The sequence below is a fragment of the Struthio camelus genome, chromosome 4, assembly GCF_040807025.1.
Source record: "Struthio camelus isolate bStrCam1 chromosome 4, bStrCam1.hap1, whole genome shotgun sequence".
In the NCBI taxonomy this organism is placed as follows: Eukaryota; Metazoa; Chordata; class Aves; order Struthioniformes; family Struthionidae; genus Struthio; species Struthio camelus.
Window position 1 is genome coordinate 26,096,897 of NC_090945.1, and position 20,092 is coordinate 26,116,988.

At 39.6% G+C, this 20,092-nt stretch overlaps 2 protein-coding genes across 6 annotated transcripts in view; one reads left to right on the forward strand and one right to left on the reverse strand.

The window, feature by feature from the left end:
- GSTCD (glutathione S-transferase C-terminal domain containing) overlaps positions 1 to 54 on the reverse strand; it is an 88,749-nt gene extending 88,695 nt beyond the window's left edge. Inside the window, exon 1 of one of the 4 annotated variants that reach the window (XM_068941970.1) lies at positions 2 to 54. The gene's annotated coding sequence lies outside the window, so the exon portion shown is untranslated. The remainder of the gene's footprint in view (position 1) is intronic. The other 3 variants (XM_068941971.1, XM_068941968.1, XM_068941969.1) reach the window with 3 other exon arrangements.
- On the forward strand, positions 42 to 19,956 carry INTS12 (integrator complex subunit 12). Of its 2 annotated transcripts, XM_068941973.1 has the most exons (8): positions 47 to 284; positions 6,888 to 7,069; positions 8,723 to 8,888; positions 11,003 to 11,155; positions 11,631 to 11,818; positions 15,757 to 15,916; positions 17,236 to 17,388; positions 18,980 to 19,956. In XM_068941973.1, exons 3-8 carry the CDS (start codon positions 8,733 to 8,735, stop codon positions 19,559 to 19,561), a joined length of 1,392 nt encoding a protein of 463 aa, XP_068798074.1. In that variant the 5' UTR covers positions 47 to 284; positions 6,888 to 7,069; positions 8,723 to 8,732; the 3' UTR covers positions 19,562 to 19,956. The 2 variants fall into 2 exon arrangements, with proteins under 2 accessions (XP_068798073.1, XP_068798074.1); XM_068941972.1 differs by lacking the exon at positions 6,888 to 7,069 and having other exon boundaries at positions 42 to 284.
- Positions 19,957 to 20,092: the final 136 nt, after the last annotated feature.

Sequence of the window (20,092 nt, forward strand, 5' to 3'; positions counted from 1 at the left end):
CCCTGTCCCGCACGTCGCCCAGCCGCTTCCGCCCTGGCCCCGCCCCTTCCTGCGCGAGCGCCCGCTCCGGTTGTCTTCCTCCCTCCCTCCCTCCCTCCTCCACGCGGGCACGACCGGAACCCGCCGCCTCGGGGCTCTCGTTGCGCGGGGGGACGCGAAAGGCGACGGACGCGGCTTGGAGGCTGAGCCGGGGGGGCGGGCGGGAGGTAGTGGTGGTGGTGGTCTCGGTGGACGCCCTCAGTCACCCGTTCGCTCGTGCCCGGCCGTGCCGTGCCGGCCCGCAGGTAAGGGAGAGGGCACCTGGTGAGGGGGCTGGGAGAGCACGAGACCCCTCTGACCGTTACTCTGCGGCTCGAGGGGCGGCTGGTGCCGGCGTGGGGGGAGGGGTGGCCCTGTCGGCGATGGCGGTTGGAAAAGAGTTTGAAGCGGTTGCGGGCAGTTGCACCCCCCCCCCTCCTCCGCAGCGGCGCGCTCGTTGCCGGGGCTCCAGGACCGGTTCAATCCTGGTGGTAGCGGGTGTGGCAGGGTGCCCCCAGCCCCGGAGCTGCCTTTCGGGCCGCTCTTCTCAGGGCAGTGAGTTTAGCAGACGCTTTCCACCTCTAGTCGTAGCACTCTGAGCTGTGTTTCTCTCTCTCTTTAGTCTCTCTTAGCTGGGTGTTCAAGTCAAGGCACTAGAGTTTAGTGTCAGCTGATTGCGTTGTTAGCGCTGTAATTAGGCAGAGGGGTTCATCTCTTTCTTTGTGGTGGGGACTTGCCCTGGGCTCAGCTCAATAGCACAGAGCACACGGAGCCACCGCTGGGGACGGGAAGGAACAGACCAAGCAAATAGAGCTCATGTATGCCCTATTTTACAAGACGTATGCATTTCAGCCGAAATTGTAAGTTATTTTTTTGGACTGCAGCATATGGAGGCATAGAGAGCTTTTATTTTCTTTAAAAAAGAGTTTTTAAATAAGAAGCCTTTATTCATTCTTAAAGGAAATAAGAAGGGAAACTTGCAGCAAATATGCTGCAGAGTGTGGGGTTGTGGCTTTGGTGTAACTGACCCAAAAATTCAGTTTTGACTAAAATTTGCAGCTTCCACCTGGAAATCACCAGGAAAATGATATCTAGGGCATTTGCACACCTAATGAGTTTCAGTAAGCAAATCATTTGAACTAGGAAGGGGTGAAAAAGATAATGAAGAGAGGTAATAATTTGCTAGTGATTTAAACTAATAAGCAGTGGCACCTATTTAAACAGTGTTTTTAGGTCCATTTTTGCAGAGCTCTGAAGCTTTGTGGTAGTAGGGGTTAGCAAATCTCGGTTGCATAGGTACGATTATCTCATTTACTTGGTTTTGACAAAACCATTTGTGTGGCAGCATAGCTTTATCAGAACAAAAACCTTTTTTAGAAGGGTAACTGATGAAACATCATGTGTGGAATTCCAATCTAACATAGAACCTGTACTTGGAACCAAAGACGTGTTAACTTGCTTTTGAACAATAAATGGGCTTAGGATAACACCACTCGAAAGGGCTGTGAGAAACTTATGTTTGAATTAATTATATGTATAAGTAGGAGTTGACGCAGGGGATCTTCTCTATCCCAAGTGAATTCTGTACGCTATTGTTCTGTCACCTCTTTTATATTTGTTTTTTAAATTAATTGTTTTGATTTTTTTAATCAAATAGAATATTTCTTTTAAGTTTCCACTGTTTTGCAGATAGCTCTGGTGGATAATCTCTCTCTGTGAACTTTAGGCTCAAAGAGTCTTACTAGACTGGGATATGCACAGGATTAAGTCTGTATCCTCTTTTATCTGTGCACTTTATTTCAGGTGGCTATCTGAAAAAAAATAGTGGATCATAAGAAAAGAATGTGAATAAAAATCAAATCTGATATTAAAGATGGCTGGAATTATACTTGAACAGCAATTAGCTGGATAAAAAAACAAATATGGTATTGTATCAGGGTTGGGAAGGTGGCAAGAGAGATGTTGACTTGCTAGACCAGTAAGCTGTGCAGAATCCAGCTCAAGAGGCTGAGGGTAGTGCAGGAAAAAATGGGATTATTTTCCTCTTAATCAATTTTTTTTTTTTTTTTACAAAAAATAAATTATCTAAAGGTAGGAAGATACATGCTTTAGATTTACTTATTAAAGGCTGAGGAACTGTCTAGATTCTCAGATTAGAAAAGAAAAACGTGAAGTCAATTACATTCAGTCTATCCAAATTCTGAAGTAACTTAAATGACTAAACCACTAACAAAATTATAATGTTACCAAAATGCCCTCTTCCACCCTGGATCTTCATTTACAGAATAGATACAGTGCTCTGGTAGCTGAGGGGGAGGAAGTGGCTCAGTCAAAGGCAGCTTCAGAGACTGCAAAGCCTGAATTGAGTATAGGCAGCTGAGGAAACAGGCTATGTGCGGTCACAGACCTATGAAACGATTCAGTTACTGACATGTGATGGGATGGCTTGCGCGACTGGAGTTCTGTGATACACGGAGACAGGCTGCCTGGGAAAGATGCGCAGGAAGAATAGTGTGTGTAGGGTTGCCTGTTGGGGGAAGGAGCAGCATGGATGCATGGAACTCTTTGGTGGAATATGGGGGACAGTCACCACGAGAACTTGTGGGTCAGGAGCAGAGGAGGAGCCAGTAAGGGTGACAACATCGTGGGAGTCTGTTATAGACCACTTGATCCAGAGAAAATGATGCATGATTTCTTCTTTAAGTAAGTTGAGGAAGTGTCCACATCACAGACCCTCCCCACTATTTGCTCGGAGGGCAGTGCAGTGGGATGCAAGCACTCCAGGAGATTTTTAGGGTGAGCTGAGAGTAACATCTTAACACCAGTATGGACCAACGGATTGGCCAGCCTGGGGATGTGGTCTCCTGAATCTGCAGTTCATGAGCAAGGAAGAACTGACTGGAAACATGATAATCAATGGCAACCTTGGCTGTAGTAACTATGAAATAGTGGAGTTCAGGCTCCTGAGGGGAGTGAGGAGGGTGAGTAGCAGAATAAAGCTGTGCTTCAAGAGAGCAGACTTTGACTTCTTCAGGGAACAGCAGGTGAGATGCCATGGGAGACAACTCTGAAGGGCAAAGGAGCTCAGGGAGATAACTGGTATTTAAGGACAGTCCTCTTCCAAGCACAGGAACAGTCCATCCCAATACTTAGGAAAACATGCAGGCAAAGCAGAGGATTGGATTGACTAATTGGGGAGCTCGGGACAGAACTCTGAAGCAAAACAGGCGTATCCAGGAGGCAGAAGCAGAAACAAGCTACGAAGGAGGACTACAGGAATATTGTCTGGGCACGTGGGTATGGCATTAGGAAGCCAAAGGGAAACTTGAGCTGAACCTGGCAAAAGATGTGAATGGTGACAAGCTGCTGCTGCTGCTGCATTATCAGGAAAAGGATACACTGGGAAAATGTGGTGCTCTTGCTGAATGGGACAGGTCATTTAGCGACAGCAGACGCAGATAAGGTTGAGGTAGTCAGTGTCATCTTTGTCTCAGACTTCACTGACAAGGTCTCCTAGGCCTTTTTGCCACAAGGCAGGCCTCAGGGTGAAGAGGAACTACCAGTTGTGGAAGAAGATTGAAGCAAGAATTGCCTGACATGAAAACGTGACCTGTACGAGACCATGGGACCAGATGAGCTGCACTCAAGGGATCCAAGAGAGCTGACAGTATCTTTGCAAAACCCCATTCTGCCCTTCTTGAAGGGTCATGGAGACTGGAGGAGATTCCCGGAGACTGTAGAAAGGCAAATCTTGCATCCGTCTTCATAAAGGGCAAGAAGGACAATCCAAGGAACTACAGGTTGGTCAGCCTCACTGCTTTACGTCCCTGGGAGGATAATGGAAGAAGTCCTCTGGGAAGGCATTTCTGGGCATAAGAAGGAGGTGATGGTGACTGGGAATAGCCAGCTTGGATTTACCGAGGGCAGGTTGTGCCTGACCAACGGTATTGTTTTCTGTGACAAAATATAACTAGATTTAAAGATGAGGGGAGAGTGGTGGATGTCATCTATCATGGGCCTTGGGGGACCTAATAGCAGCCTCTGTATACCTAAGAGGAGGTGACTGAGAAGATGGAGCTGCTCCTTCTACTTCTTTTCAGAGGACTGAGAGACAGTGGGCACGAATTGAGATAGGGGAAGTTCCAATTTGAAATAAGGGGAAAAAATATTACAATGAGGACAGTCAAGCATTGGTTGCCCAGAAAGGCTGTGGGATCCCTATCCTTGGAGGTTTTCAAGAACCGGATGGACAAAGTCCTGCAGAACCTGGTCTGTATCCGCTGTTGACCTTGCTTTGAGCAAGAGGTTGCACTGCATGACCTCCTGAGGTCCCTTACATCCTGAGTGATTCTGTGATTCTTAATGTTTTGTTTGTGAGGACTCAAAAGCAGAAAATATGAGGCAATTGTGTAGTCTTAGCAATTTCAGACAAACTGGCTACTGTGATAACTGATTGAAATATTGATTTAAAAGTATATGATAAAATATGCTAGCTGTAGAATAGAATATAAAGTAAAGGATACAAATACCACCAACTCCATAAGAGAAGAATTTAGTCCTCTAAAATTCTTTGGACAATGTCCCAAATAAATAAGAACTGATTAATAAAAATGAGAATAAAAGTTCAGGGTTTTTTCTGTTTAAGATTTTCCTTTATTAAAAAATAATGTTCTTTATTAGGACTTAATATTAAATCTAGAAGTGGTCTGGAAACTGTGTTATTGACAAATAAGCCAAATTTACCACTGTCACAGTTATTAGCTTAGTCAGGAGGAGAGAAAATCCGAGGAATGGAGGAATCCAAAGGGTGGGGGGGGGGTGAACTGATATGATCGTGATAAGCGAAATTAATTATTGATAAACGCAACGTAGCACATTGGAAGAAAGAATTTGTGCTACTGATTCACGTAATAGTTTTAAGTTAACTACTGCAGGAGATGATGAAGGTAGCTGTAAAGGAGACATGAGTGAAAGTCCTACTTTTCATAATCAGTGTCAGGGAGAAGTGTAAGTATAGCTGAGTTTATAAAGAAGGGATTTTATTAATAGCATGGCAATATGAATTGATGGCGTGTACTTTCTTGAAAGGGAATGTTCAATTGCACACCTGTCTCAGAAAATAATGCGAATGCGAGTTGAGAAACAGACTGGTGAAAATGTGAGAATATGACTGCCTCTGAAAATGCAATGTAATTAGATCCATTTAGCTGAACGTGATGATGAAAAAGATAATATAGTATGAAGGCAGGCAAAACAATAGCTCATAAATATGCGGAAAGGGGTTCTGGTACCTAGAAAGAGTGACTATTAAGTGGAAAGACCACATTTTCTATATAGCATTCCATGAAGTTGAGATGTCTTTGGCAGAAGACAGTAGTTTGGCCAAGAAGGGAGAGATTCAAACAATTCTTAGACATTTGTATGAATGACAATCTACTGATCACCATTTTTTTTCCCTATAGGGATTTAAACCACTCAGAGTAGTCCACATTGAGAAGTTATTCCATGATTGTTCATTGCAGAGGGATTTTTAGTATTATCACAGATACTTAAGAGAGTTTTATTACCACACATTTGGTTGTCTGTGTGCATTGTCAAACAATTTTATACAGTAGTGGAGTACTGTCATACAGAGACCTAGGTCAAGAAACATATTTTTAATTCTAGGCTAATGGGTTAGCCACTTAATTGCTAGAGAGAGCACTTAAATTCTTGCCCCTGCTCCATGAGTTGTTTATGCGTTCCATTCAGTTACCGCTTAATGCAAAATGCAAAACCAGTTCTGCCCTGTGTGCAAAGATTATAACGCAGCCCTCTAATCTCAGAGATGCATATCCAAACTGCTGCACAGCAGCAGGTCATATTCACTCTTTTCCTATCTTTTTTTTCTAAAAACATTTGGCCTGTTTTCTGTATGAGGATTCCACTGCAACAAGGACATCGAGGCGTGCTCTTGCCCAGAATAGCCTATGGCTTCATGGTTAAAACACTGTACTAGGCCTTGCTCCAGAACTATTCAGTTGCTATATATTGACTTCACTACCAGAGGAGCAGTTTATGAATGAAAGCATGAATGAATGTGATTGGACCTTAGCTTTCTAAGTACCAAACCCCTGATCTGATCTGTGAACTCCTGAAGGAGGCCGCTATCAGAAGCAAGTTATTGGACCAGGCAAATTATTCGTTTTAGCCTGTTTGACAGTCATATTATTGAGGTCCAGTCAAGAGAGCATGTTTATCAATTTAATTTTTGCAGATGATACTATATTAAGATAGCAATACTATATTAAGATAGCAATTGATCTCTTCATCTTCCTGTCACATACATTTTCCTTCTTTAACTTACAAATTGGTTTTTTGTTTTATTTGAAAAATGTATGCCTAAACAGCATATATGTACCATGTTTCAAATTACAGGATACTTGAGCTGTTTAATAAGTCCAGATCCCTCCCTTCTCATGATAATTTTCTGATAATATTTTCGTTATAATTGTACTGGCCTATGACATTATTATAACTTGCACTTGAGACCAGTGAAAGGATTACTGCGATTTCACACATAAATAAAAGAATAAATACAAGACAGCTTTTACATTTTTTATTTTTACAGGTGCTTTACACTAAGTGTCTTTAAAAGGCTAACACTAGAAATAAATCTGGGAAGTATTACCTTCAGAAAGATGAAAGTGGGATTAGTATGCTTACAGTTGCTTTCTGTGTTTTTAATTCTGCAAGCATCCTGAATTGGCTACTAATGAGTGTTGAAGCTACCTGTTTCTTATGTACACGGGTATATATTCCCAGAAAAGGCCTCAGAAAATAACTTAAAGGTGATTTTTTTGTTGTTGTTGTTTTTTGTTTTTAAACAGGGCATTATTCCGAATTTCTGTAATTGGGATTTTAATTCTACTGTTTTTTACACAATAGAAGATTTAGCAGAGTCCTAATTTAAGATTATGTGATATTGCAACTTGGAAGCCATGAGCACAGAACAAAGGCATAGAAAGATGAGTTACCCACAAAACTCAAGAATGGCCTGAAACTTTCAGAGGTAGACACATGAAAAAAAAAAAAAAGGGGGGGGGGGATATGTACTTTCTGTATGCACTGAATTCATTTTTTTCTAAGCATCAGAGAGAGGCCGAGTTGCCCTGGGTGCGGCTTGCACTGTGGTCTCTGCTTGATCAGTAAAAAAACAGTTACTGGTGTTTAGTACTTACTGGAGGACTGGAAAATGATTTGACAAGTAGCAAAGATTAGGGAGTAGAGGAAATGTCCTTCAAGAGGGTTGTTAACTCTCTGCTGGGTCCACTGATAAGATCTGTATGAAGTCTATTGGGTTTTGAACTCCATGATGATCTTGGCGGAGTGATTCTCTGGTGTCTGGTGAAAGCCCAGCATGAGATAAAGGTTCCTGGAGACTTCTAGGAGTTGAGGCAGCAGCCTGCCACTGCTGGTGTATCGGCCAGGGAGGTAAAGGTTCGCTGCCTTGAATATCAAAAGGAATTCAATCATACAAGACTTTGGAAGCTCCACCTGAAAAAAATTGTCCAAGCAACGCTTTTGAGCAGAGCTAATGAAAGCTCTGTCAATGATCTCCTCTAGCTTATTGCATGAGAAATAAAATGTCCTGATACATTTCAAATGAGGTTTGAAGGGTTTATTAAGAATGCCATCTCTCTTCTGTTTTGGAAAAGTGCAGGAACTTTTATTTCCTGTGTTTTTCCTCACTTTAGTAATTGTTAATTGCTGATTAAGTTACGAGACTGACTATCTTTGTAGTGATAATTTCTGATGTAACTGCAGTTCCTTAGAGCTGTTGTTAAAGAAATTGACAGAGACCGCTCCTGAGTGCGGGAAAAATACTGCTACCAAGCAAAAATATTTAAGTTCATTGTACCCTTTTCCTCACTTTATTTCATTTATGTAGACACTCTGGCATTTTAGAGCTCTGAATAGTCTTTACTTGACATGAAAACCAATTGATTGTCACAAGGGGACTTGGATAAATAACAGTCTGAGTTGTAAGTTTTCTTGCCGTTTCAGCTAAATTTAAGAATAGACAACTATATTTTTTCAAATTTTTAAAAAAATACGTAAAAGTGTGAACTGGCTGTTTTATATCTTCTTATATTGTATGTTACAATGAGATGTTCTTTTGAAAAATACGAAAAGTTATTTTTTTTATGCAAGATATTCTTCTATGTTATTCTCACATGAGCAGTGAGATAAGTCATTGTATGTGCAACTTTAAGGAGAAGTCTGTTAATAGCTTTTCCTGAAGTTTATACTTCTTTTATCTACACTTCAATATTCTATATATGTAGAATTTCAAGAATATGGAATATTTGTTCCATTTATTTAAGCATGATGAGTTTAGTTTCTGAACATTAGATATACCAAAGTATGAGTCTGACATTTCAGATGTAAGGCTAAATTCAAGTTCTGTTTCTTAAGTTCACAAACGGTCATTTTCTAATGCTGGTTAGAAGTGGTCAGTTTTTATTGCTGTAGTTTTCATCCCAATTATGTGATCTTTGTATGTTTTATTTTGTTTTTGATTCATATATTACCCTTGTGATTTAAGGTAATATCTTTTTGCAAACAAAAAAAAAAACTTCTGTGAGATAGTTAGCCCATGCTGTTTGAGTTATGCCCCACATGAATACAGGTCTCTGTTTTTCCTTTTTTGCTCCTCTTTTAGAGCTGCTGCTATGGCTACTACAGTGAACTTGGAGCTTGATCCCATTTTTTTGAAAGCCTTGGGCTTCTTGCATTCGAAGAGTAAAGATTCTGCTGAAAAGCTGAAAGCACTTCTTGATGAGTCTTTGGCCAGAGGAACCGATTCAAGCTATCGTCCTTCTCAGAAGGTATTGGTATTAAGAGAGCATGGGTCATTTTCATATGCTTTATTAAAGCTCCAGCTGTTCCTGGTTTGACTTTTATAGCTGAAATGTTAAAAGAGAATCAGAAACAGAGGGAAAAGGAAAAGTAATTGTGGAGTGTTCGCATTGATCATTCTCCTTGTATGCAGCATAATCCATTCCATTAATTGAAGTAAAAAGAATTCTTTCTCATTAACCTTGTTGATACGTCCAGACTTGCAATACAGTGCAGAATAGCTCTTTTACAAGTGTTGTGACTTTGTGATGGGTTTTTTTTTTTGATTTGATATTGGCTGTGGCATTTTTGTTAGTTAGCTGTCATACTGGCTGTCCAAGGTGAACTGAAACGATGGATTTTTCCAGTTTTAATTATAAGTAAATGCTCATAAACATGCAGATTATTTTTGCCAGGGATAAATATTAAACAAAAAATAGTTATACACTGATAAAATTGGATCTTCTTTCTTAAAATACTGTTGACAAAGTAATATAAGAATGAGAAAAAATCCCAAAGGGTTTAAAGCAAAAATGATTTGCAGGATGAAACCCTTGATGTCCAATAGTGAAAAATTATTTTTCATCTACTGAAAATCACTACACACCTGCTACAGAGAATATTTGATTCTGAGATTAGTGTATGAAAATAACCAGGCAAGGAAATCCCGATATTGCTGTGTTATAGCCATATGGATAACAAGATTGTATTCTCTCCTAGGATGCCTAGAAATTAGGCTGGCATGTTCAAATGATGGTCTGTTTGCTGATACGTTGGTAATATGGTGTTTCTACATGTATATTGTTCCAAATAATAAAAAGCAGGGATAACAGGAGTATAAGGCACTGTTACTCCTACAGTATCCACAATGCTTGTACTGTGTGGTCTAACTCTATTCAAATTGTTAACTCCTTTAAACATAAATAACAGCTCCCTCTACACCAGGTCACAAAACCCTCATGAGCCCTCTGTATCAGAGCTTAAAGAAGCATTAGTTTTATAGTTTAAAGAGGAAGCAGGGAAACAGAATGACACCTCAAAGAGGCTTGGGAAGCTAATTCTGATAACAGCCCGGCTGGTAGTCACCTGCCCGCAGGTGAGACTGAGGCTCAGGCTGGAGGAAAAATTTTGTTCCCCTGTCTTCTGTGTCTCCAGTATCAGCTGGACAGCAAAGCCCAGAAATAGAGAGGGGGAAAAAAAAGTAGAATTCCTTTCCATGCGTTCCTGAGCTGCAAGGTTAGTCTGTTGTTGACGATAGTGAAATCTTAAGAACAGAGCGAGGAGCACAGGGATATCACAGTCGGGCACAGGAGGAAATCCATTTCTGACTGTGGGTTTGACAGGAAGTCAGTAAACTTGCAAGGCTGAAGCTCAAGGCTCAGGACCAGTCCCAGTATACAGCAGAGAATTAGCCATATCTTACCAAGGTGGAGGGGGGTACCTTGCTCAAACATGTTGCTGAAATTAATCACTCATGTGCGTACTCACTTGCTTATTATCCATTGCGGACACTAGTGCATAACTAATAAGAACTATTGATTTCTGTTGAGATGTATATCTAAATGTATTAACCTGAAAGGTGAATATGGACTGAGATTAAATACAGGTCAATACTTTTCTCCATGAGGGAACGAAGTATTGATGTCCAATGATATCAGATATCAACTTGTAATTTCTGCATACATTGAATTTTTGTCTTCAGAACTATTTGAAAATTTGTGTTCGTTATCTCATTGAATTTTAAAAGTAGAAAAGTTTTCCCTTTTAATTAACGTTTCAAAGGGAAGCTGTCTTTAGAAAAGAAACACTTTTTCTGCAAGGTGCGTGATAAAGAGGAGGTTTTATTAATTGACAGCAGCTTAAATGCACTAACTCGTGGATATGATATGAAAAGATTTCGAAATTATAAATATATATTTATAAAATACAGTATACATATATATTTGTAGGCATACATAGGTGAGTAATGTTGTTTGACGTGGAATGTCATTCCATGCTTTTCCACGTGTGCAAAAGACATTTTTTGCCTCACCTGCAATCTAATAGGAAAGTAGGAAGCAACCTGTGTAGGATTTGCCTTCCGTTTTTGTTTCTCGTGTTTCAGGAAGTAGAGCAACCAAAAGTATCTGTTACCAAACCTGTTTCCAGTAAGCAAGAGCCTAAAGCGTCTTCTAGTTTGCCTTCAGGCAACAACAATGGCAAGCCGACTGTATCAGAGAAGGTGAAAAAAGAAACAGAAAAGAGATCAGGTGACAAAGTAAGTCTAATTTTTGTTCTATAATGAAAATGTGGTTAATACATTTGGAAATGGCTGTAAACAAAAGCTCTCTTCATGTGTAACTTGTGTAACTCAACTCTTACCTAATTGTCCATAACCTATGAGCTGTCTTATGCAATCATGTTGCTGTTTAGGCAATCTAGCAAAGGTTTTCTTGTATTTATTCTCTGAATGCTTTAAATTACTAAAATTTTCTGAAAGAGGTTATTAAAACATAGCAATCTGAAATGTGTTTCCCAAGGCAATCAGATTTTGAGCTGAAGTGGAAAAGTGGCCTTGAGTTTCTAGTTGATAAATATTTTGGAGAAAATAAGTATCTAAGGAAAATAAGTTGTGTGTTTGCTGTGTATCGTAGACCTTCGTATACTGTTAACCTAGTCTTTCCAGACATTTTTCGTTTTAATAGTATCCATTAGCTTTCTGCTTTTTCACATTCTCTATCTGTGCTTAATAGATAAAAGTGGAAGCTGCTGAAGGAGTTGATGCTCCAAAGAAACCAAGACTAGAGAAGCAAGAGGCTCGTTCGTCTCCTATTACGGTTCAGACGAGCAAGGATTTATCCATGCCTGATTTATCTAGCTTTGAGGAAACTAGTGCTGATGATTTTGCTATGGAAATGGGTTTGGCCTGTGTTGTTTGCAGGTAAGTCAATGCTGCTGCATTGCAATTGCGTAGTTACTTTTTTGTTTCGTCTGCGTACCATTTAGTTAACGTTTTCTGAAGTTTTTATTCTGGAAATCACTTAAGCACTAGTAATACGTTTAAGCATCTTTCATGAATAAGAATGGTTTCTTGAAAATGAAGCCTTTAATGGGAAAAATAACTTTTCTTCAGAAAAGATAAAGTGAAAAATAATGAAGTTAGACAAGATGCAAATCTAGTGTGACAAATGCTGATTTCTGATTACTGGAAGACAAGCTGAAATATTAATAGCTAATGATAAGCAGCGCTATAAAAAACAAGTTCTTTTCTGTGGAAGTATTCATTTGGTGTCATCATTATGAGGGGGGTGTGTGTGTGTGTTGCTCTTCTCTCCGTAATCATTTGCCGTTGTTTACACATAACTATGTTGCTTCAGTTAACGCTGTAAACGCGTTACATCCTCCAGTCAAGGCAGGTTCTTTTTGCTTTCCAATAAAGGCTCTAAAGTTGGAGTTTAACAGCATTCTGGTAACAATCCATCTAGTGTTAACAGAAGTAAGATTTGCAAGGAAGTAAAATAAAGTATGCTTTTGAATATACACCCTGGGATCAAATCACTTCAGTAAGGATTTGTTTTTATAGTTGGTTTATGTCCCTGCAAGTCCCCACTGCTGCCAAAAGGAACACTTTGGATTTTCCCAGTTGTACCTCCTTCCCTGCCCCATTTAGGGAGTGTACTGCCCACACAGTTAAGTGATCGGCTGGATCAGCTTCTAGATCAGTTCCCTCTCAGGTTTTTCAGTAGGATTAGATTTCAGTCAGCTTAGTGAGTGTAAATACTTATGCTGGCGCATGGGTGGATGCAGGAATGTGAGGCTAGGATAGGGAGGAAGATGGGGCTAGCTTTTCAGCAGCAGTATGTATTTTAGCTCAGCTTAAGCCAATTGTGAGCATGCATCCTTTATAACTTTGTTCTTCAGTCATGTCTATGGTCATTCCTGTTGTGCAGATGAGGTGACTTAAATCTCATCAATCCACGATTAGTTAATGTCATCCTATTCTCATGTGTTAGCTTGAGTGTTTAGCTTCTTATTATAGACTGTTGAAAAAGGAAAAATAGTTGAAACACTTGAAAGACTTCTTTCATTTACATTTCAGTTTTACCTTTTTTCCTCCACGTTCCATTTCTGCTGTCTCTTAAAGGGACAAAGCCCTGTTTGACAGTATTTTAAAATGGTGCTAAAACTAGCACAGTATTAACTCATTTAGCTGAGGAGGAAGGAAAGTTTGGTGTAGACAGTCTTGAGCTGCTGTGTTTTACTGATTCTGCATCTCTCAAGGCAAAGGAAAACGTACACAGACATAATGAGAAGTGAGCAGTAAAGGAAAAAAACTAGCTACTGTGCCTAGTGTGGCCAGCAGCTTGTTTTGAAAAGCATAGGCCAGGAATGTGGTTCCATTAGCTCTTCCATAATCGATGTTTAACCTAGCTGCTGAAGGCATTGCTTCTAGCTAGTCATTATGGTCACAACTTCATAGTACTCTTGCGAAAGATTTATCTATCTTAACTAACTAGGCTCTTATTAACCTGACGCTGGAGGGAAGGAGAGAGGGAGAAGTGCAGCGGGAAACAAAACAGCCTATTAGAGAGAAGATAGCATCAGTCACCCAAGGCTCAGGACTTGTTTTAATTTTAGATGAAACCTGCTGTGAAGTTGATATCGTTCAGTTCTCTGTCTCTAGCTCAGCCTGGATAGGAGGTTTTTCAGAGCGTTCGTGCCTCAGATTTCCTGAAACCACACATTCGTTAAGACTCTGTTTCCACTATTTACTGCTCAGCGTTCAACATGAGGGCGTTTTGTGATCTGGGCACCCCAAGCTGAAATACTAACATCCACGTATCTGTAAAATATAAAAGCATTGGATACTTCTGTAAAATAACACAGGTACATATAGTATTTGAAAACTGACACCTGTTAATATTTGTATTCAATCAATAGTGAGTGGAAACATGATATCTAGTTGTAGAATAAAAGAGAATCTCATCTACTCAGAGTCAAATGTTTTATATTTATATTATGTAAGAACATAAGTTAAAGACAAGAACCCAGCTGTGCAATTCAAAAATGCAAAAGAATGTGATTGAGTACTAACTATTCCCACTTTATAAACATAGAAACTAAAGCAGAGACATTAAACATCTCTAAGATTTGCATCAGAATTCAAGGTAGAATTGATATGTTCTTCTTTCAAATGTTGCTCCCATAACACACACACACAGGTTTGCTAAGGGTAACAGTGATCAGAAGAACTGAGTTTTGACCTCGTTTCCTTTTTTCTTTTTCCTTTTCTTTTCCTTGTTCTATAATACCAAGTTAGACACAAGGAGGGAGGGAGTAAATAACCTCACCTTCTCCAGCACATGCAGATTCTAGAAAAACAGGAGTCACTGATGTTGTATGGCTCTTCAGTTACATGAAGAAATATTGCATGCAATTTGCAGGTGACAGTGAAACCCCCCCCCCCCAAAAAAAAAAAAAAAAGATTTCCTAGGCAAAAAAGTTTTTGAAAGAACAGCCTTATCTCTTATGAATAATTTTTTTGTTGTTTTCTGAAGGTAAAAAAATCATTAAGTTCATTTCTTGATTAACGAATCATCTTACAATAAAGCTAGTTTAACTTGTTTCTGGACATGAAAAGTTCAAGTTTTTCTAATCAGTCTAGGATTGTTCTTTTGTAATTTTAAAATAGGGTGAGGTATCTCCTCCCTTGAGACATGTGCTTGGAACACCACTGCTTTGTTCTGACCCAGTTTCTTTAGGAAAAACAAACAAACAAACAAAACAGCATTTGAAATATTGTCAACCTAAAATAAAAGGCTCTGGAATTTCTGAAAGGTTTCTTCCTTTGTTTTTTTAAATAGCCCATTTAAAAAAGAAATGTTATTTAGAAAATGCTCTAGTGTCCGTATGGACAATATCTGCTGACTTCATTTTCCTGTTATAGAAAGAAAGAAGGTATTACCTTTCCCCACCCATCCACAAATAGAGTTTCCATGGTTACCTGAGTACCTGCTCCTCAGGGATGTGAGCAAAAGCAGCTTAGCAATTAAATAGCCTGATTTGTCATCTGAAAGAAGAAATCATTAGGAAAGTGGTATTGGGCTAATTCACAGATGTACTTCCAGTCATGTGTATATCACTAATTTGTCATTTATACAGTGTGATTACTTTCACCAGAGGCCCACATAAAATTAAGTCCTCATCACCAGCTTACATGTTTGCTTCAAGGCAGCACTGCACAGTTAATCCTTTCTGTTCCATCTTTCCATGATTTTGGTATTATCTCAGATTCCAAGTGTCTCTCTGTGTAGTAGGGGCCAACAGAATGGCTAATAAAACATCTGTAAAGTCGTATACGTCTTGCATGATGATGCTTTTAAATCCTTTAACAGAAAGCACCCTTACATGGTTGTCAGTGAGAAATTATTTGTTCTTGAGCTGTGTTGCTCAAAAGCTTACAGCAAAGTTATCCAAAGGTAGACTAGGCCTTTGGATGCTACTACAGTGGGGAGGTCAGATCGTTGGTATACAGCGAGTCATCCAGAAAATCCTCAGATGAAGTAAAGCAGGTGAGACTTAAATTCCTAAAATAAAAATCAAACAGGTAAACAGTGCCATATATGCATGTGAAATAGTGTTGAAGTTTTTAGATTTCCTGAGAGAGCTGACACAAAAAAAGATCTAAAGTTTCTGAAACATTTGTTAGAAAGAACTCGTACTGGAAGAAAAGAGCTATTTCGTTTGCCACAGGTAGAAAATATATGTGAGACCAATAATATTTTTAGTTTTTATATTAAGCCTTACAAAACTTGCAACAATTGGATAATCCTTAAAGTGCTTTCTCCCATAATCTGTTCTTAACTATTTGCTCTGCAGGCAAATGACAGTTACTTCTGGGAATCAGTTAGTGGAGTGTCAGGAGTGCCATAATCTCTACCACCAGGATTGCCATAAACCTCAGGTGACAGACAAGGAAGTGAATGATCCTCGACTGGTTTGGTATTGCGCACGCTGTACCAGACAGATGAAGAGAATGGTAGGAATCATTTTTTTTGTCTAGCATGAATACTACTTGAATACAGCAGGCTATTTCTAATATATGAGGATTTTTTGTTTTGTTTAAGGTTATAGAAATCTTTAGAAGCATGTTGAAGAACCGTTTTTCACAGCAGTGTTTCTGCTGCTGCTGCTGCTTCTGTGCTTTTTAATGTAACATCTGAAAGAGCATTCAATAACGTACTTCTTAAACAATGCTTTTTTAGAAGCAAAAGTTGAGTAAAGAAGAGTCAAACAGGATTTTTTCCTGCTTAGTAAGCAACTGTTAAAAGCATTTTCATTTCAGGTGATACTCACTTTTAGTACAAATCTACCATATAGCCATATAGTTTTAATTTTTATCTTAGTGGTGGAAATGGATGTTTTCCTCTAACAACAAACTGCAAATTTTGCTGGGTGTTCTGAGGCTCCATAATAGGCTGAGAAGTAGCACCTTCCTGGAAAAAAAATCCCTTTATTTTATTCATGTGTGTGTTAATTTCTGACTATGTAGACTAATTACTCCTGATGGCACAGCAGAGGCGGTCCACTCATTCCTTTGTGAGAAACATATGTTGGAGGAAGAAAACATCTTTGGGTGTACTGAGCATTAGTTGTTTGTTCCCATGTCTTTACTCGTCATTATATATCAGAAAAATATGTTTTCATTTGGTTCTATTTTATGGTAACTTAGCAAGCTGTTATCTGTTGGCTTTATTAAAGAAACAAAAAAAGGAGGCAATGTGAAGTCCTGGCCAACGAGCTATCATTTCCTGCTGAAATACTTGATTATTCTGAGGACCATTAGGCCTTTGAACTCAGAGGGGTTTTTTGCTTGAGGTCAGGTGTTCCCCTGGATAGGCCTTGCAGCAATTCAGCCTTTCCCTTCAAGATCCTAAGTTGCTCTCTTTGTTTCTGCATAAATTCTACCATCTTACCCACTGCTTCTTAGCAGACTCTCCAGGACAGCCTGGGTCCCAGTACTGCTGGATTCTGTCCATACCTTCTTCAAGTTCACCTTTATTCTCCCTGTTCTTGTGAAGGCCCAGTGCTTTCCTATCCTTAAGTGACAGCACTGCCTCTCTTCACGCTGAAGTACCAAGTCCTATTCAGTATGCTTTTTGGCTGGATTCTTTCCCCAGTGCTATACTTGGCGCTGCTCCTACAGCTGCAGTCTTGTCTTTTTCTTGGCCACTGTTCAGCTTGAAATCTGGTATTTTAAAGGCTAGACTGCAGTCTCACAATGCTCATGCTTTTTGTTAAACTGGTCAATGTTATGGGGGCCATAACTAACTTGTTTTTTTTCTACCACTCATGCAGGCTCAAAAGACACAAAAACCACCTCAAAAACCAGCTCCTGCTGTGGTTTCAGTTGCGCCAGCTGTGAAAGATCCATTGGTCAAGAAGTCAGAAATTAAGTCAAAACTTGATAATCCACCAGCTTTTCTAGCGTTCAAGAGAACAGAAGTCAAGGTAATGTAATTTAAATTTTCTGGAGGAAGAGTTCACATTTCACTGCACCGATATCATAATTTTAATTAGACCAGTCTTTCCTCACAAGAACCACAGCTGAAAATAGTCTGCTTTTCCATGTGTACTAAGTAGTACCCTAGCGCAGTGGTTTTGCATTAGCATTAAAAGAATTAAAAAATTCTCAATTCAATTATGAGTCCCTAAAGCATCCAGCTCTTGACTGTATTTTTATATTGCAGAGGAGAGAGCAGAATTCACTCGGGGGATTTTTTTAATGATACTTTATACAAGTAGGAAGTCTCATAATTGTATAAAAGATATGATTTGCTCTCTGTGGCCAAGTAACATATGCATATTTTAGTAATTAGAGGGCGGCTTCTCATGGTAATAGGGAACTCCAGCTGACTCCCGTGAGATCTAATTTAGGAGGCTGCTCCTTCTCATATATGTTGTCACATGTTTCTACTTCTCAGAGTTATTCAATACATACTGTCGCAAGCTGGTTAAAGGTAGTAAACCAGAAGCAGCAAAATAAATAACATAGTAGTCTAACAAACCATGATCCTTATCTAGGAAAGCACATCCGTAATCAAAATCATGGCAATTCATTCATGTGCTCCAAGTTGTCTGTGGTATGTTTGCTTTGCCTGGATGGAAACTGTTGTGAATAATACGATGACTACTGCTCAAGCACTTGGCGTGTGTAAATAACTTTTTCACTGCAGCAGAGTTATGACCTGCTCTAGCAGGTTACAGAGCCTATGCGGGGTTGTAGGAATGAGGTCCAATTTCGTTCATTATTTTTACTGTTTACAAAATATCTGGATATATTATGGAGTAGAGAGTATTCGAGTATAGGATTTGAATTTTAGTTTTGACCCTGCCCTTTGTGGCTTTGGTTTAATAATTCAACATGTATGCTATTCCCAACTGAAAACTGGGAGTAGGTGGTATTGAGGTGTGGCAACCACAGTTAATGTCTGCAGAAAGTTTGTCCCTTACACTGCCTGAATGGGAAGACTAAAGGAAAGAAGTCCGGTGAATTTTTAGGGTTTTTAATTATGTATTATAGTGAGGAAACAAGAGGGGAAGGGAAAGGAAAGTTTAGACACCTCTCTCTTGACCAAAAGACTGTAATATCTGCAGTATTTAATTGCTCAGGGTCTGGTTTTTGTCTGAGCATCCGTCGTCTTTTTAAAAAGCAACACCAGGTAACCACAGCAAACAACAAAAGCTAGGCGATTGCCTTCATTGTTTATACTTAACAAGTCTGGGCTTTTTGTAATTACTTCAGTTAAACTGTCTTTTATAGTTTATTGGGATATCATGATGCCATATGGTAGCCTGTTAGCTGTATAGAAGAAGGGAAAGAAAAGGTAATACTGGATTTATTTGTTTGGGAAATTAAAAGTTAACTGCACCTGTGCCCTTTCCTTTCCTTGTTAATGCTTTCAACTGTAGCAACCAGTAATAAAATACTGTCCAATGGGTGTTCCTGGGGAAAAACCAGGAACGGAAGCTTGATCTATTCCTGCCATGATGCATTACAGAAATAAATGTTACTATAGTAAGAATGATTTATTTATTTTAGACCTCAACAGCAGTTTCGGGGAACTCAGCCAGTACAAGTGTTTCCTCTTCAGCAACCAGTGGCCTTACAGGATGGGCTGCTTTTGCAGTCAAAACCTCCTCTGCCAGTCCCTCAACTGCCAAACTGGGATCAACAGCACAGAGCGCCAGTGGGAAACCTGCGGCCTCTTCTAATAATCAGAAACCTGTGGGTTTGTCAGGTTTGGCAACTTCCAAACCAGGACTAGGGTCAAAAATAGCTTCGGCTAACAACAACACAAACCCTGCTCAGCTGAAGCCTCCTCCACCTCTGACACTGGGAAAAACCACTCTCAGCCGTTCGGTAAGCAGCGACAACGTCAGCAAAGTAGGTCTTCCTAGTCCCAGCAGTACTACGCCAAGTAGCAGCAGCCAGGTACCCAGCGGGAATGGCAACAGTGGGACCACGGGTAACAGCGGGGGCAGTGCAAGCAAAACAGCAGCAGATACTGGTAATCAGTCAGCCTCCCTAAAAGGCCCAACTTCTCAGGAGTCTCAGCTCAATGCCATGAAAAGGTTACAAATGGTCAAGAAGAAAGCTGCTCAAAAGAAACTCAAGAAGTAACATAGCTGCTTGTTAATTTTATTGGTTGTGTTCTGTAAAACAACAGCATTGATATTTTTCTTAAAGAAAATCCCACAGTTACTAGACTGAAACAGTAGTTAAATCAGGGAAGACCAAAACCTACGTTCTACAGGAGGTCAGGCTTAGATGATCCTAGTAGTTCTCTCTGACTTCACAAATCTATGAGTCAAATACAATAGAGGAATATTCATTATAATATGCCTCCTGTTTTTTAGCTCAAAGCACTGAACCGTGACATTGTTAAACCTGGATTTTTTCTCACGTATTTAAAAAAAAAAAAAAAGAAGATTTATGTGCACACTTAATAAATTGGACTTCCAGAACCTGTCATTCTTAAACAGCATTATTAATAAAAGTATTATTAATCTGGGAAATCATTGCTGCTTTTCTTTCACACCCCATTTTCCAATACTTAAACTGAGAAATGCTTCTGCTGTTCAGGTTTTTCTATATTATGCAGAATTAATCAAGTTTATCCCAAGTTGTACAGCTCCTTAGGGAAAATATCTA

Bases quoted from the DNA above. Each gene is read 5' to 3' on its own strand.
- INTS12 (XM_068941972.1), top strand. From the start codon at position 8,733: ATGGCTACTACAGTGAACTTGGAGCTTGATCCCATTTTTTTGAAAGCC. The intron at 15,917-17,235 runs GTAGGAATCATT...CCACTCATGCAG, and splicing joins CCAGACAGATGAAGAGAATG to GCTCAAAAGACACAAAAACC. The intron at 17,389-18,979 runs GTAATGTAATTT...TATTTATTTTAG, and splicing joins TCAAGAGAACAGAAGTCAAG to ACCTCAACAGCAGTTTCGGG.